Below are 17,665 nucleotides of genomic sequence, written 5' to 3' on the forward strand. Positions count from 1 at the left end.
AGCAGAAATGGCAGTGTAAAACGCTGAGAAACAATCTCCCTGTCTTAGCGTCTGGGATGATGGCTCAGAGTAGCAAATCCCACTTTGCTCTCAGTTCTGCCATTAGTGGACTGAGTCTGCCAGTCTCAACTGGGAACAATCACTAACCGATGGCCGTTATCAGGAATGAAAGTGAAAGAAGTAAAATGTGGTGGGAATGGACCAATAAATCTTAATGCAAGTTCAGTGGTGTAGTTACATTTCTCTTGAGCCTCACTAATGATCAGGCTTTCCATCTGCAGCCTTACCTGGGCTCACAGGGGTATCTCTCTCAGCCTGAGGCCCCCCAAGCCTTACAGCAGGCTTGGAAATCTAAAGGACCCAAAGGCTGGGCAAGAGCCTGGTGGGACAGTGTAGGGGGACTGGGCGCTTGCCTCAGAGACCCAAGGAAGAAAGAGATTGAAGGGAAGGAATGAATACAAATTTCCAAGGCTCACTCTGTAGGGCCACTCAGCCAGCAGCCCCTCTTGGGAAATACAAGCTGAAGAGCATAAGGATGTATTCTGTGCCATCCAAGACCCTACAGAGAACATCTTCTCAACAGTTACTCTATGCCTGTCTCCCACCTGGTCTTGTTTGAAATGTAATTAAAATGCATTGTGATAAAAGTATAGTGATTAGGGACATCCCTGGTGGTCCAGTGGTTAAGAATCCATCTTGCAGTGCAGAGAAAACAGGTTTGATCCCTGGTCAGGGGACTAAGATCCCACGTACTGTGTAAGCCTGGGCACCACGACTAGAGAGCCTGTGTACCACAACAAAATATCCCATATGCCACAACTAAGATCAGACACAGCCAAATAACAAATAAATAAAAATTTTAAAGTATAGTGATTAAAAGCTGGTCATCAGACTAGCCTGGCTTCTAAAACCAGCTCTTTCACTTGTGTCTGCAACCTTGAACAAACTGAATGACCTCCCTAAACCTGTTTCCTTAGCTGGAAAATGGGGACCATTGAAGTGGCCATCTTGCAGGATTTTTGTAAGGATTAGCCAGGATGCTACAGTCAAAGAACTTTGTACACGGCCTAGCACACAGCAAGTACTCAGTAAATAGGAGTTATTGTTCTAGCGATTACTATCACTTTTTAAAAAGACATTTAACTTTTGAGCAGCTCTAACCTGATTTGAGCTGGGAAATCCTATCATTCTTTGCTCTATTTCAGAAGAGTTTCATATTCTATTTTATCTGCCCTTCCAATAAGTTCACAGTTTCTATTTTTTCAGGAAGAATTCCATGAATAGTCTGTGCTTATGACACTCTGGGCCATTTGTGGAGCTTGAAAGAAAGTCAGAGGCAGTTTCTTACAAGGAAAATAAGTCCTTTTACTGAGTGGTTCATCAGTTTCCACAGATATTCACTGAATGTCTCCTGATCCCCAACGGCAACCTTTGCCTTAAGACAGGAAGCAAAGCAAAGTCACTTGCTTCTGCTGACACTCTCAAATAACTCTCTGATGGCAGTGACCAGAAGAGGCGGCCTGAAGCCTCATGGAATTGTCTGGAAATCCCAGGGCAGCCAGTTACTTTACCCAGTTCCCTCCCCTTTCCTTCCATTCCATTTCTATTCCACTCCAACTCATTCCATTTTCTAACCCTCACTGAGTACTTTTGTCACATAAATAAGGTGACATGGCCCCTGCCCTGGGAGACAGTCTGTGGCCAAACGACCACAGGTGAGGTAGAAACAAGGTGCTCAAGAAGCTGAGAATAATTCATTTTGTATTATATCCTTGACTTTACTATTCTTAGAAACTGTGTGGTCTTGGGCTAGTTCTTTAACCACTCTGTGCTTCAGTTTCCTCCTCTATTAAATGGGAATCACAATGATCTCGACCACACAGCGCTGCTGTGGGGATGAAATGAGACAAGGCATGTATGTAGCGTGACCTGCATAAGGGAGGCTGTTAAATACACGGTCATTTCCAGATTTCACAGAGAAGGAGAGAAATGGGGTCAAAGACAGGCAGAGTTCAACAGGTGGGACACTAAGATCACCTGAGTTCTGGCTGGAAGAATTCACTCATCTGGATGATGGCACTAACCAGTGCCGCTGAAACAACTTTACATATGGAGCCCCTTATACAGAGTGAAGTAAGCCAGAAAGATAAAGAACATTACAGCATACTAACACATATATATGGAATTTAGAAAGATGGTAACAATAACCCTATATGAAAAACGGAAAAAGAGACACAGAAATACAGAACAGACTTTTGAACTCTGTGGGGGAATGTGAGGGTGGGATATTTCAAAAGAACAGCATGTATACTATTTATGGTGAAACAGGTCACCAGCCCAGGTGGGATGCATGAGACAAGTGCTCGGGCCTGGTGCACTGGGAAGACCCAGAGGAATCGGGTGGAGAGGGAGGTGGGAGGGGGGATCGGGATGGGGAATATGTGTAAATCTATGGCTGATTCATATCAATGTATGACAAATAAATAAATAAATAAAAATTTAAAAAAAAAAAAGAAAAAAAAATGAAAAGCATTTGAATTTAAAGAAGCACTTGCCCTCCATGTTGATCAGGGTCATGTTATGGAGTTCGGTGGAGCTCCTATGAGTCCCATTTGCTAGACAGCAAAATGGAGGCCTAAGAGAATTGTCTGGGCTTGTCCCCTCTCACAGCAAGTTCAGGCAGAACCAGGAGGAGCCCTCAGATCCCCTGACTAACAGCTGGTGTTCTTCCAGCCACACTTTGCTGCCTTTGTGGCCACTGTGAGCAGAACAGTAACCTTTGCCACTGCCCACTCTCCTCAGGGAAGAGGCTCTCTGCAAGGGGGAGTGAGAGATCCTATTTGAGGAAGAGCTGAGGCGGTGAAAGCAAAGGAGGAAAAAATTCAACAGAATTTCCTGCAAATAGACAGTGGCCTCTAATCAACTGTTTGCTCCCCAGAGGCCTCAGAGAGGTAAGCTCTCTGGTCCTCCCTAGAGAACTGCACTGAATTGCGGAATGTTCAGACCTTTGGACCTCCATCCTAACTCCCCATTACCTGAACAAATAACCAGCTTTCTTTGTTTTGGCTGCTCTCCAACTGCAGGGGGAAAAAGACAAATCATTAGAAATCAGATTCCAGGGCTCTTTTTAGACTGCACCCATGCCTATTCCCTGGGGATGAAGCTTAAAAGGATTAATCATTTGATAAGTTTTCACTGGACAGCTACTCTGGCAGGCTCAGGGCTAGACCTGTGATTTGGAGGCCAGGAAATGAGGTGGGATACCATACCAAGACCAATGAGACAGCCTCAAGGAACCATAATTAGGTAATGGGTCTACAATCCTATTCTGTAATCCTGAAATCAACAAAGCTCTTAAAACTAAAAGGCTTTTTTGTAACTAACTTGGTGGCAAAACCTGGCCTCAAACTGCTGTGAGGTTATTTTATAATGTTTATCTACTTAGTGTAAAAATTCACAGTTTACTATAGAAAGATGAAGATGCTTGATTACTGGGTATATCTCAAGACTCCACTGGGATGTTAGATAATATTGGGTTGGCCAAAAAGTTCATTCAGGTTTTTCTGAAGCTTATGGAAAACCCAAATGAACTTTTCAGCCAACCCAATATATGATAGATACACTGTATTATCTTTCTAAAATATAAAAAAAGACTAAATTTGCAAACACAGCTGGCCCAAGGGTTTAGATAAGGGATTGCTGATGTGTATAAACAAAGCTAAATGAGAATATAGCCCAACATCCCACAAAACAGAATATGACTATTTTCCAACAATTATGAGTAGAAAGAATCCAAGGTAGGGAGTTCAAAGATGGTAGACACAACTGTGGATCCCAGTAACTGAGAAATGTCCCAGCTGTCTTTAAGATGGGATAGAAAAGAACATTTGGATAAACAGAGAGAGAGAGAGAGCACTGGGAGGATGTCCCAGCCCAGGTAATGTTCAGGGGACTGTGAATGGACAATTTTGGCAAAAGAAAGGTGTGGGAGACCAGGCTGAGGGCATCTTCAGAGAGCTTTGAATGACAATGCTAAGGAGGCAACAGGAAGCTAGTGGAGGGTTAGTCTTATCAAGCAAATCAAGACTCAAGACTCATCTTTGAAACTTACTTAGTAAGCAAGGAACTTTATCTTAGAATAATCTTATATTTTAGAAACCGTTTCAAACAAGAGGTAGAAAAAATTTCTGCCTCATTCACAATAAACCACTGTTTATTATGGTGACTACAAACTATTTTGTGACTACAAAACCACAAAATCCCACTGTTCAGAGCTCCTTGTGTTTCCTGAGCATTCCAGTTAGTCAAAATTTTGTTGGATTTCAAGAGTATTCACATGTGAAGCTGAAGCCACACTGGCCTTAGAGAAGGTTTCTGGGCTATTGATGGTTTTGAATGATCCCTGTTGTCTCTGCCTCCTACTCCCCCATGGCAACTCTGATACAATTTTCAGTTAACTGAGCCTCCCCTTCCCCTGCCTGGGAAAGAGGACAGAAACTCCTGGTTTCTTTCCTGAAAGAAAACCCAGGTGGATGTGGGCCCTAGCAGTACAATAGGTAGGGGAGAAGATGTTGGCATGTAAGACTTTTAGCACTGATCAAGTGGCCAACTCCATCTTGTGGGTTGCATGGGAAACACATTTGGAGGCCTCGTTCTCCTGGATCTAAGGTTAGAGCTATAGAGAAGGAGTGGGCTTTCTCCCTTGTCTTTTCCAGCTTCATACAACTGAGGCTCTTGTTTTATTTCATTATTATTTTTCTTTTTAGTCCTCCTGGGCAGAAAGTTCACTGGAACTCTTCTAGAATGGACTATGTCTTGAATATTTGAGGACAGTAAAAATCCTAAGCCAGTTTGTCTTTCTGGGTTGGTTTTAATTTTTTTAAAATGATACAGTTCAGCCTGTAGAAATGAGCACATATTTAAAGATGTCTGTTGCACACTTGTCTTAAGATGACACCACATTCTGGTTCAGGTACAGTAGTTAACACCCTATCAGAATGCACCTCATTGTCGAAGGGCATCTCATTTGGTAAAATAAAGATGCCACAGAAAAGTGTCACTTGACTTAGAGTTTAATAAATACGATTAGATTTTTCAATGCCTGAGATCTCAATATTTTTAAATGAAGTGTATGGTAAGTCATCATTTAATCTAGTAACTGCTCCCTAATTGGTCTGTTTTAAAATTTTACATTCTCACATACGAATTTAACCAGAGTCCTAAAATAGCAGAGTTCCGAATAACCTGACACTTTTTTCCCAAAATCTATATAATAGTTATTTATATTCAGACTGGCCAACTTGATAGTGCGGAATCTAAAGATGCCACATTTGGCTCATTCTGGTTTTATTGCTAAGCATAGTTTATTTATTGTGTTTTAGTTCTCCAAGTGGCTGCCGATCCACCTGAATTAAGACTTCCCTCGGGTGTTTATTAAAATACACACCAAGGTAGAGAAACCACTGGCTTAGAGTCTATACAATAACTCTCTAATAGCCAAACTATTCAATTAGTGAAAGCACCCAGGTCCCAAATAAATCTAGATTCTCAGGCATTTATTTTTTCAGAGGTATGAGTCATTATTGTATCTGTTATAACATGATCTGACCTATCACCTCAAATGGATTTTTCGGCTGTTCAACCTGCAATCTTCCCCCCTTCACTTTCTATAATTAAAACCTATTTTAAAGAAACAATCTACAGGAACTATAAAAGCAAAAATTTTAAGGTTAAACCATAAGGCCAGCTCTCTGATTAACATTTCCACATCAGCTCTCAGTGAGACACACACACAGATACTTTCCCACTGCTTCAACTTCCAGTGCTAGCTGAACATCAGGTACTCCAATAACAACAATCACGAGCCCTCCTTCCTTTGTTAATGTATTCCAACCCAGCCACCCACAGGCAGATATTCTACAGAGAAGGTTCAGAGCCACCGTTCATGAATAGCAGCTGCTACTCTTAAATAACATGGAAAATACCTTCCCTTCACCCAGGGGGAGTCTGAATCTTGGCTTGAGCATGTGCTCAGCAGTCAGAAATCTCTTACTAAATGCAGTTACCTGAAGCCCACAAAGTCACACAGACCCTATAAATTGCTTTCCCAAGCCACCAAAATGCAATCTTACCCCCCCTCCCTCCATTCCCCCCTCCTTCATGTGTTTAAAAATAAAACCCAATTCTGCTGACGACTGGGTTTCTTGTCTCACCACAGGAAGTGGACCGGGTGAGTTCTCACGTCACATGCTTAGCAGAGGGCACCAAATGCTGTTTGTGGGACACCTGCCCTTGGCTGAGGGGAGCCCTGTGGGCCCAAGAAGGAACTCCCCCAGTGGGGTGGGCGGCCTTCAGCAGCTGGGTGCCAGAGTCCAGGGCTATTGAGGAGGCTGACTGTGGAATCGGTGACCTAGGCAACAGGCGTCAGGCTTGGTCACTCACAGTGCTGGCTTGTCAAAGGCATCCATCTTTAATCCCTTCCCTTTCCTTTGCTTCTCTCTCCAACCCCCACACTCAAAAAAAAAAAAAAAAAGAGTAAAAAAGAAGACAGACAAAAAAACAACAAATTCATCTGTCCTCTCTGATAACCTAAAATGTAAACAACAACAACAACAACAACAAAATCCCATCCTAACTAACTTCCTTCCCGCCCTCTAGCAGTTACAATTGGGAAGTCATTTAATTGGTATTCAATTAAGTTTTGCGGGTCAGTAGTAGCATGTGTAGATCCAAATGAGGTTTTTGTTTGTTTTTCTTTTGCCTCAATTCAACTGAGGTATAATTGACACAATGGTATATATTTCATTTCATATATGATGTGATGATTTAGTATCAAATGAGGTTTTGTATGCAGAGTTCAGCGCTTTCCAGAATGGATTGCATGCAGCCTGGGGATGGGTAAAACAATCCACTCAAGTAGGGAAAGAAATTATTCGAACTCTTTGTTTCCTATTTTTTGTTTATCTGAAAGAATAGGAAATTGCGCATTACAATTATTCAACACACAGACTGTCACTGGCGCCCTCCCTCGGTGTGAACGTCAGGTGACAAGGCAGCTATCCTTTGGGAGGAGAGCGGTTTGAAAGCAGCGGGGGCTGGGGGTGGGGCAGATTATGTGTGCCCGGATAGTCTTATCTAGTCTTAACTAGTCGCAACAAAACGGACAAGGGGTGAGCAAAGACTCCTGTTGATAAACTACAAAGAAGATGACCCTAATAAAGTGACACAGTGAGAAAAATGACAGGAACTCTCAGGGTAAGCTCTTTGCCACCCTGTGAGAGTACATTCAAAACACAAGGATGCCAATGACAATCATATCTGAGAAGAAAGTCCCACATGTTCAAAATTATCTAGTAGGTTACTTGAAATAAGGATTTATAGCCACTAACTTTAATGAGACTTCATACGAAGTGTGTACCATTCCTTGAAATTTTAGTGTCAGTATGAAGATATTAAAAATTAAAACTACATTCACTTCTATCTAATTTTTGAATTTCCATTTTAATAGGTTTATGAACATATATATAATTTGTAAGTGAATACGTACACATATTTTGGGAGTGGATATTCCACATATCTTTCCTGAGAGGACGGCAGGATGACTTTGGAGATCAGTGTGCTGTGGGTCATAAGACTATCAAGCTGCAAGGGTCCTCAGAGCTCAAGTAAGGTTGGGTGACCTCTGTTATGTATAGGAAAGCAGACGCCCAGAAAGAACCTCAGCCTAAGGTTAACATTGCTAACTACTAACATCTCCTAGATGAGAAAACTGAGGTCCAAAGAGTGAGGGGACTTGCTTGGGATCACACTGCTAGTTAGGCATGGAGCTGGGTTCTTCTTAGTCCAGTGCCCTTCTAAATAGGCCCGAGTTGTCTCTCTATATGAACACAGAGATTTATAAAGGAGGAAAACTGAGCAAACACAGAAACTCAAACAGAATTGAAAGCCATCAGGGTAGAACCAAACGTCTCTAGCTAGCAAGCTGCTGAGACCTACCTATGCCTCTGATACTTACAATAACTCCTGGGTAATAACCTCCAACAGTCACATTCTGGGTCCTGGTGGTTGCAGCGAGGCCCACCGTGAGAATTAACACGGACACAATGAGCAAAGTCACGGTGACGTAGATGGAGTTTCGTTTCCTCCGATTGAAGGCTCCTGAAAGCACACAGAGAAACTGAAATTGCCCATTTCGGCCGCAGAAGGGACGGACTTAAAGAAAAAAATCGCTAGGAAGGTGTTCCTTTCCTACTCCAACTGGTAACTGGGGTGATCTCTGGGGAGTGGGATGACGGGATGACGGAGAAGAGATGGAGCTTTAGGTTTGTGCAGTCGTCAGGGGTTACATTTACAGTAAAATATATACATTTCCGGTTTGAAAATAAACATTAGAAGGAACTGTACCAGTTACATAAAAACAAAACTGAACACATTTTTGTGCTTTTTGCATCTGATAAAAGATGTGTCATACCCACTTAGTGGAGTGTATTTTTAAGCCAAATTACAAGGTGTATGATAAATGAAAAGCGTACTGTGAAGATATTAAATGACAATATTTTAAAGCCAATATGCAACTAAGAAGGGTTTTCTCATAAGCTGGAGATATGAAATTTCATTTTCAGTGTAAATACCAGAACCAAGCCAGGTACTGGGATTTTTTTTTTTTTCATTTATTTCTGCTATTTGCCACCTCATGTATAAACTTTAAAATGGTGTGTTGGCAAGATTTGCCACAAAACAAATGTGTGTAATAAAGTAAATGTTTGGAGGCCATTAGTCCCCAAAGATCTGTATCAGGGGAAGTAGATGGGGAGGATTATAGCTTACATTGTTTAGGCTTATGTGAGGGTGACATAAATACGAATGATGAGAGACCCGTTCTCCTTCTCAGTGCTTATCAGACATGATAGTGCAAACCAGTATTTTTTTTCCGAAAACAGGCTTATGAAGTCAGATAGAAAAATGGTATTTAGACTCGCTTTTCAATTTAATTTTTTTAAAGGAATAGAGCACTATTCAACACTCCTCCTTCGGAGGGGGTTCTCAACAGGAAATAGGAGGGATGAGGTACCACCTAGGAGTTCTCATAAAAATAATCAACTGGGGGACTAGTTCTGAGAGTCCAGTTCTCTAGAGAGGAGTGTTATGACGGGGTCGCCCACCCAGGTGGCTTGGCTGTCATTTATGGGCCTGAAGAGGCCACTTGGGACTGTTCCTAGGACCCCGTCACTCTGGGAGGCCTCGCTGCAGCCTCGGGAAGCGGCTGCCATTGAAGCTCAGACTGCACCACTGGGAGGGAGGGAGGGGAGAGGGGATGAAGGAAGCGGGGGGGAGGGTGGGGAACGAGAAAGCCAGTGAGACCCAGGAGGCCTGGCGGTGCTGAGAGGGAGGGGCTGTGGCTGGCCCTGCAGCCCCCAGCAGATGCCCCCTCCCCTGAGGGAAGAAGAGCCACCCAGGGTGGGCCCCACCATCCATCTCGTCTCCCCTAGTGCGGTCCTTGCCTCAGGCTCCAAGGGAGGTGGGAGGGGCTGGCGGTCTCTCCCTTGACGTCAGCCTCGAAAGTGAGGGACGTGACTCATCAGGGTCATTTCTAATATGGTCGTATTCTAAGACCATTTTACATCGAAATGTAGAAGTGGCCTGAGTGTTTAGAGGAACTCACAGACTAAAGCGTCATGTCGCACCCTGGGAGGAGAGGTAAAGTGAGTTGGGAAAGGGGGCTCCTCTGGGGGGTGTGCGCTGAGTCCCGCCTCCAGGGGAAAACCTCAGGAGAGCTGGAGACACGTGTGTTGTTAGGGCCCTTCGTGTGAGAGGGCTCTTTGGGCTGCAAATGGGGAACTGACTGCTGGTAATCAGAGGAGCTGAGCAGGGAGGCTTGGACTGCGAAGGGTTGATTTCTCCTGTTTATCTGAAGGTGTTACCCTTCCTCTAGATTGCAGGGACCTTTAATGAGTCTCTAAACCAGGGTCTCCACATCCATTTGATGACAGCTTCTCAGTGAATCTGCTAGTTGGCTCCACAGAGGGGCTCTAACATAGACTTTCCTGGTAAAGAATTCGCCTGCCAGTGCAGGGGACACAAGAGACGCTGGTTCCATCCCTGGGTTGGGAAGATCCCCTGGAGAAGGAAATGGCAACCCACTCCAGTATTCTTACCTGGTAAATTCCATGGACAGAAGAGCCTGGTGGGGTCCCAAAGAGTCAGACACGACTGAGTGTGCAAGCACACAAAATAAACTTACCAACATGACCTGCCATCCCTGTCTGCATTTCTACACCAGCTGAACCTCCCAGACCCCAGGCTAGCCAAAGAGAGTGAGGAAACAGCTGGACACAACAAGGGTATCTTTGTGACACACGAAAGTGTCTCAACACCTCACAGGGAAAACACTTCACCTTAGAGTCTAGAGGTGGGGGAGTGTGTGTATACAGTCTTGGTCTTTCTAAATGTGGAGCTATATCACTCGCCTGGCTCCTTCCTGGCCAACTGGCTTTTGATTTTATTCACAGCTCTTGGGTCTCCTTAGCAAATATCACTCTAACTCTTAAAAGCACAGGAGCCAGGTCAGAAAAGTGACTCAGCAAACCACATGGTGTCATTTGAAAATCTGTTTTTTTTTTTCTACTGCTTTAGAACCTGAACTGAAAATCCAGTCAGTTGAGAAACCCAGGCAGAGATCCTGGAGCTCCACAGGGGCCTGACCCCCAGATAGGATTAGCTTTGGATCAAATTCCTAAGAAAACTCTCCCATCACTAGGTTGAATATCTATCCTCTGGCCCCTCACACCCGCCCCCAAGTCACCCCTTGTTTTATACTATAAGGATTAAAATTGTATAGAATGAAATTATCTCTAGCCGAACTTAGGGAGCTGACCACTTTAAGGAACCCCAGGGTGAATCCTTTTGAAAAGTGAAGAAGCACCTTTCCATTTATCTTTAGAGGCAATTTGACTGAAAAGTCACATCTATCTCGAGCAAGACACACCTGTTCTCTGATGGTGTGGTCCAGGCTCCCAAAAGCAGCTCTTTGTGTCTCCTTAGGACATTTTCCTGACTGTTGTTTTATTGAAGAACGGAGAAGCAGAGTTCTGTTCTTCTTAGGGTACAATGTGGGGCCGGCCTTAGATGTTCCCATATACACAGGGACATCTTATTCTGATTTTAAGTCAGTGTATCAAAAAAAAAAAAAAAAAAAAAAAAAACCCTCAAACACCATGAGGTACTTCAGTACGGCCGCAGGTATGTGAAAACAGCGCCCACCAGTGTCTGATACCTAGTGAGCAGTCAATACTTGTTGAATAAACAAGAGGCCACATCTCAGAATCGCTTCCTTTCTAATCAAGAAGGCTGGGGGGGGGGGTTGTGTGAATAAACATGGGCGACACTCATAGAATTGTTTTTTTTAAATATGGTACATCTGAGGGCTCCCCAGCACAAAAAACCTTCTGCCCAACCAGTGGGACAATTCCATTGGCTCCCAGTAGCCTGTCTATGTGGTGCCCAGTATCTTTTTGTTTAGACAACAACCACCCCTGCATCCACCAGCAGTGGGAGAGTCTGAGTCCCGTCATTGGCATTGCCTGACCCCCCCCTCCGCCCCCAGCAGCCTCCCTGCAGAACCACTGCAGCCCTCCCTCTCTGCAGTGCCCCACCTCCACCCCAGATTCATGACGGCCAAGATGCTCTGCTCTTGAGAAGGGCCCAATTATTTGCCATCTCCACCCTTCCAAATACAGCCAGCTTCTCCCTCCTCCCAGGCCCCTCCCTGGTCAGAGCCCCCACCTGCACTGCGGTCATTGAATCCGGGTCCCTCCCTTCCTCTTAGACCTGCTCAAAATTCACCTCCTCCAAGAAGTTCTCCTTGATCAAGCTTGCTCTCCTCTAATCACTCATTATTTCATGTCCCTGAGTTCCTAGCTACCTCACTCAGGAAGTCTATTCACTATAACTGCTATAGTTATGCTGTAATTGTGTGTCTGGTCCACAACCCATAAGATATCCACCAGTCCCAGGATTATATATCTGACAGGAACCAAGGTGTGGGTTGTCAGAAGGTAGGATGGATGGTGTCTGCTCACTTTTTTTTTTTTTTAACCTTGTACATGTTCTCAATTCCCACCTTGATGACAGAGGATGCAGTCTCTATCAGAGTGCAGCAAGGACTGAAGCCCATAATTCTGTCCAGGGCACTAAATTGTTGCTGACTGGCTAATCCTTCGCGCTGACCTTTGAACCCACTAGGATTTGCTTACCTGGGTCAGCTGGACCATACAGGGTGGGTGTCAGGAAGTCCAGCCTTGAGCATCCGTGGAAACATGTGGCTGCCCACGCAAGAGCCTCAAGGCTCTGCCAATCTCCCAAACGTTTCGTTAAAGGTGCTGAAATCCCCGCTTCGGGCAATACTTGGACCAGAGACCTCCAAGTCCACCGGTGAATTACAAATGTGTTATTTGCAAGGGAAGGAGAGCCCCGCTGTAGTAGAGGTGCTTTAGCGCCTGGGGGCGGTGTTGCCAAAAGGGAGATGGGGGCTGCCGGGAGGGGGATGAAGGGGCGCCGGAGTCAAATTACCGTCCGAGCGCCTGCTCCGCCCAGTCGCGGGCTCCTCGCTCATTCCCAGGCAGCCGGCAAGCGTAGAGTGCAGGCACCTTGGTGCAGTGTGTGTCTGTGTGTTTTCTATTTTATTGTTTTGGCTGAGATTGTGTCCTGCGTGTAGAGGGAATTCCCTCAGAAATGCTGCCCTTGGAGGCTGAAACACTAACCCACCCACCTCCACTTCCCCTCCCCCATGCAAGGGAAGGTGGCGTTGCCAGGGCTGAGGAAAGTGGGAGCAGCTTGAAGTAGCCCAGACGCTGATTCAGGCCTGGGCTCTGCGGGACCTACGCCAGGGAACTCCGGGGAGACTCCCCTGTCCAAACTCTGGAAACCCAGGGTACCGCTCGACTCAGGAATTTGCTCTGCCTTGGGTCTGCGCACTTTACGAAGTGGGCTGCGTGGAGCTGGCTCGCACGTCCATATGGGATCTGTGATTCTTTTTCCCGCAGTGTCGAGTCTGGACTGGGCGAAGCCCACTCATCTTCTTGTTGCGCAGATCTTTCGGGAAACGCCTGATTGGCTGAGGGCCCCTGAGGAGCCCAAGAAAGAACTCTCTTCATCCCGGTTGCCTAACAGGGTGCCCAAGAGCAACGCTCTAACCTGAGGTCCCTAACCTGCCCACTGCCCGCACTGGCAGAGGGGCTGGCACGGGCGGCGGGCTTTGCAGGTGGTTGTGGCCGCTGCGGGAATGCGCGCAGCCGGAACCTCGCACTCTGCCATCCAGCCCTCGCCCGCGCACCAGCCGGGCGTCGAGGAGCCAGGGCTGCGTTGGCGCCACAGCTGGCCAAGGTGAGGAGTGCATTCTGTGTGCGTGTGCGCTTGTGTGTGTGTGTGTGTACGCGCGCGCGCACGCGCGCGCGTTGAGGGTGGGGGTGTGGGGGTAGAGAGACCTGGGGAATGGGGAGAGTCTGGTACTGCTGTGTTCTGGATTCGGATCCGAGTCCTTGGCCTTATTTGTACCACGTTGCAAATAACTACACCCTTAAAAATAATTTTTTTAAAAAGCAAATTCTTGTACTGAATAGGCAAAACCATTAAAAAAACGGATCTTTCCACCATCCAAGAGATCTGGAGCCCCTCGGGTGAACGAATTCTGTTGAGACGGAGTCTTTTGCAGGCAGTAGGGAGCTTACGTAGGGAGTTCAATCCTCTCCCTGCCCCCTCCCCTCGATGTTCCCGCAAATTCTTTGGGGAAGACCTGAGCAGGCTGGATGGCCAGAATTCGGGACAGGGATTTTGCAGAATGTAAAGTATGTTGGAAAGAGGGGATTCGATGTGGTTCAAATGTATCCGAGGCGAATGTGAAGATTAGGTGGAATCGTGGCTTGACGATCCCCTCCCGCTCTCCTGGGCTCCAAATTAATTTCTCCGCCCAGTGAAATCATAGGTCTTGGGTAGGTGCCTAACAGCTGAGGGGGGACGGGGGTTTTTGTTTGTTTGTAACTACCTAAAAGCGCTTCGAGGAGCAGCCAAGTTTATGCCTGGAGGCAGCTGTCCCCCACTTTTCATGAGGAAAGGTGTTGAACAAAATCAGGCTAGTGGATCCCCCCCTCCCCCTCCCTTCCACCCGGAGAGGAAAAGCGCGACTTCAGAAGATGCGCGGGCTCGCGCTCGCTCTTTCTTGCGCTTTCTCTCGTTCTCCCCCCCCCCCCTTTTTTTTTTTACAAACAACGCACACTCCGTGCACTAGGAACAAAATAGGAATCAAATTCAAGGAATGTTGATCCTAACGCTGCAGACGGCCGAGCTGTGCTGTCTTGAGAGATTCCTAAGGAATTCCCCTCCTGCCAGCCCCCCGCCCCGTTTCTTCTCACCCCCCTCCTGCCGCCCATCCCCCAGGGTTGCGCAAACCCCCCCATCAGCGAGGTGCAAGTCAGGCTTCCCCCCACTGCAGCTCTGAATTTCAGGGCAGCTTCGACTGAGTTGGGAGGGGGCGAGGACCCTGTTTCTTCTAATTATCTTTAGTGGTGAGCTCTTAGAAGTGACGGGGACTTTGCAAAGAGGGAGCGTCGAATGGAAAGCGAAGGCGCAGGTTGCAGGGAAGTGTTTTGATCCCCCAGACAGCTGAGATTTACCGCCGGCTGCAAGTCTGTCAGCACACGCACACAAACACGCGCACACCCGCACTCCGGTAAGGGATACTCCGACGCAAGCTGGGCACTCGCAGCTCCGCGCTTCGCCCCCGCCCCCGCCGCGCCGCTCCCCTGGGGCTCGGGTCCGCGACCCCGATGCTGGGGCGCGCGGACCCCCCTCCCTCGCCCCGCTTCCCGCCCCCTGGCTCCCCGGGGCGGCCCGGGCGCTCGCGGTCCAGGGGGCAGCGTACTCACTCCTGGCCGCCGCCGCCCCGAGGCAGGGCGGCTAGACTTACCCATGGAATCCGGCAGGGACATGTCGCTGGACCGCTGCTGAGTCAGGGACTGATGCATGGTGAGAACTGCCCTGTGGCCCCGGCCCCCGAAGCTGCTTCAGGCGCCCCCGGCTCAGGGCGCCCCGCAGAGCATCCTACTCCGCGGCTGCCGCTCCCCGTCCCTCCGGAGAGCTGAGAAGAGACTGCCTCGGTTGCAAGCTGCAGCCCAAGAGCCTCCTCCCCCTCCCTTCCCCTCTTCTCCCTCCCTCCTCTCCTGCCTCCCTCTGCTCCGGGAGGCAGCAGCATTGGCGGTCCGAGCAGCGACGTGCGCTTGCGCAAGACCCCTCTCCTCCCTCCCCCTCGCCCCCCCCCCCCATCCTAGTTATCCACCTCCCAGCCTCCCAAGCCAGACAGGGAGCCGTTTTAGCCCCTTGGGGCCGGGACTGCGTAGAGAAAGAGGAGGAGGCTACAGCCTGGGGCCGAGTGGCCTTCTCTGTACTTTGGAGACAGGGTCTTGGGCTAGCATCCTGTTCTAGGATTTACAGTTGGGGAGGGGGCAGAGTAAGAGGTTCAGAGCTGAGAACACACACACACACACACACACACGCACGCACATTTGTGCAGGTTTGGTCTTAGTGCTTCCAGAATGACATAATGGAGCTGGAGATGATCCAGAGAAGGGCCACTCTATAATCAAGGGGATGGGGGAGGGTGGAGGGGGTTGCCATATGAAGATAGATTAAACAAATGCAGACTCTTCAGTCTAGAAAGATAAAGGCTGGGAAGGGATGTGACTAGAGTGTATAAAATTATGCAGAGATGGAGCAAGGGATCACAGCCTTATTCACCAAATCTGAGAATTCTAGAACCAATAGCCCCCTAAAAGCTAGATGTAGATTAAGCAAAAGCAAATGTGACTCTGCATCAGCACCTGAATTTGTGCTTCTGTTTAAGGTTCTTTTAGGCCAACGATCTCATTTTCTCATCACAGCAGCCATGCAAGGCAGGAAGAGGAGGTATCAATAGCTCCATTTCACAGATGGAGAAACTGAGTCTCAGAGAAGGGATGAAAAATTCCTGTATTCACTCAGCTAGTCAGTGACAGAGGTGGAATGTGAACCTAGGTTGGTTGGACTCCCAGGTCAGTGCTCTTCCTGCTAAGACAGCTAGTAGAGAAATGCTATTGTGTATAGCACGTTGAAAACCTGAAGAATTCATTAGCCTGGAAAGGTGCAACAGGATGAAAACACAAGTAGCTTCGCCAAGAGTGAGAAAGTCATGGCTGACAGACCCCCTGTGGATTGCCGAGGGAAAACTGGGGATGCAGTAGGAAGGTCCCTGCTCTTGGAGAACAACCAGGTCCTCCCCCAGCCTGTCCTTCCGGACCCCACCAGGCTCTTGGGCTGGAATCACTCTGTTGTTGGCCCAGAGGATGGTTCTGACGTCTCCCAAATGGCAGAACAAGAGGAGGTCTCCTTGGTGTGCCTTGAGACATCTGCCTGATGGCCAAGGGAGGTGGAAGGTGACGGAGGGGAGAGCAGTGGGTGAATCAACGGTTTGAAGGCATTCATTCTGCCCCAGTGAGAGCTCCCGGGCTCTGCTTGCCAGGCCTCCTTCCGACCACCTCCCCCTGATGACTGCTACAACCCTCTCTCCATGTGTACCCTCAAAACACACCCAGATCAAGTATAAAACTCTCCTGAGAGTTGATGGGATGAAGAAGAATACCTGTTTCTTTCCAACTCTGGCTTGCTAATCTACTTTCTTTCCTCACCCAGGAAATGGAACCAAAGGCCCTTGTCCTTTCCCATCTTCCCAAGGAAGAAGAGACGCTTCCCGAAGGTTGAAAAGGGAGCCCTTTGTCAAGAACTTGGGCGCCCCAGGGGCCAGGCTGAAGGCCGTGTCAGGTATTATTAGCAGCTGTACGCTACAGATGCGATTTCAAAATCTGTGATTCATGTCCTAGATAGAGATAGGATGCCCACGATTGTAGAGGTGTGTGTCTTAAGCATGTTTGGCGTATGTGTCAGGGTCTTCAAGAGCCCCACAAAGGCAGAGAGAAACCCCATATATACATTCTGCCATGTTTGTCTCCAGTTCTGTTTATTCGTCTCTTCCTTCCCCCACTCTAAATATCCACAGATTTAACGGGAAGAACTCCTGCAACCAGCACTGATTTCTCAGGAGCACTTCATAATTAACTGATTTTGTTGCTGTGAAGGTAGCCTTGAGGTTTTTATACAGGCGGGAAAAGACAGCTTTACACCTTCTTCCGGGATCTGGGTTCCCCAAGAGCAATCATACAGCTAGAGGGCCCTAAAGAAGCCAAACAGAAACTTGTTACTATGCTGGTTACAATGGATCGAATGCTGTCTTTTTCACTTGTGAGAGAAGCACATTACCTGTGAGTTGACACAGAGGGCATATGTAATTTGACCTTTATAATCAAAGCGGGAAACTCGGGAGGTGCCCTTAACGGGGGAGTGAGCCTTGCTTTAAGCACCATCTGTATTCCTGAATCTGGCGCGAAAATGGAACACTGTTTTACAAAATACTAGAGAAACGGGCTATTTCAAAGAACAGCGTGCTGTGTATTTCCTTCACACTGTCTCTCGGGGTACCGTATGGGACTTGGAACACAGCAGGCTCTCAGTCAAGTTAAAAATGACTTGGAGACCAGTAGCAGTGACAATAGCAGCAGCTGCGGCAGCTCAGAGAGCAGTAGCA

The 17,665-nt window shown here is 47.4% G+C and overlaps 1 protein-coding gene across 2 annotated transcripts in view; it reads right to left on the reverse strand.

The window, feature by feature from the left end:
* The window catches only part of TMEM255A (transmembrane protein 255A), a 49,651-nt gene extending 34,406 nt beyond the window's left edge, over nucleotides 1-15,245 (reverse strand). The window contains exons 1-2 of one of the 2 annotated variants that reach the window (XM_043458710.1): nucleotides 14,960-15,245; nucleotides 8,015-8,157 (exon numbers count right to left, since the gene is read on the reverse strand). In XM_043458710.1, the coding sequence (XP_043314645.1) occupies nucleotides 8,015-8,157; nucleotides 14,960-15,017 (201 nt within the window). In that variant the 5' untranslated portion in view covers nucleotides 15,018-15,245. The remainder of the gene's footprint in view (nucleotides 1-8,014; nucleotides 8,158-14,959) is intronic. The other variant, XM_043458709.1, reaches the window with a different exon arrangement.
* Nucleotides 15,246-17,665: the final 2,420 nt, after the last annotated feature.

This window comes from Cervus canadensis, chromosome X (assembly GCF_019320065.1).
Source record: "Cervus canadensis isolate Bull #8, Minnesota chromosome X, ASM1932006v1, whole genome shotgun sequence".
Classification (NCBI taxonomy): domain Eukaryota; kingdom Metazoa; phylum Chordata; class Mammalia; order Artiodactyla; family Cervidae; genus Cervus; species Cervus canadensis.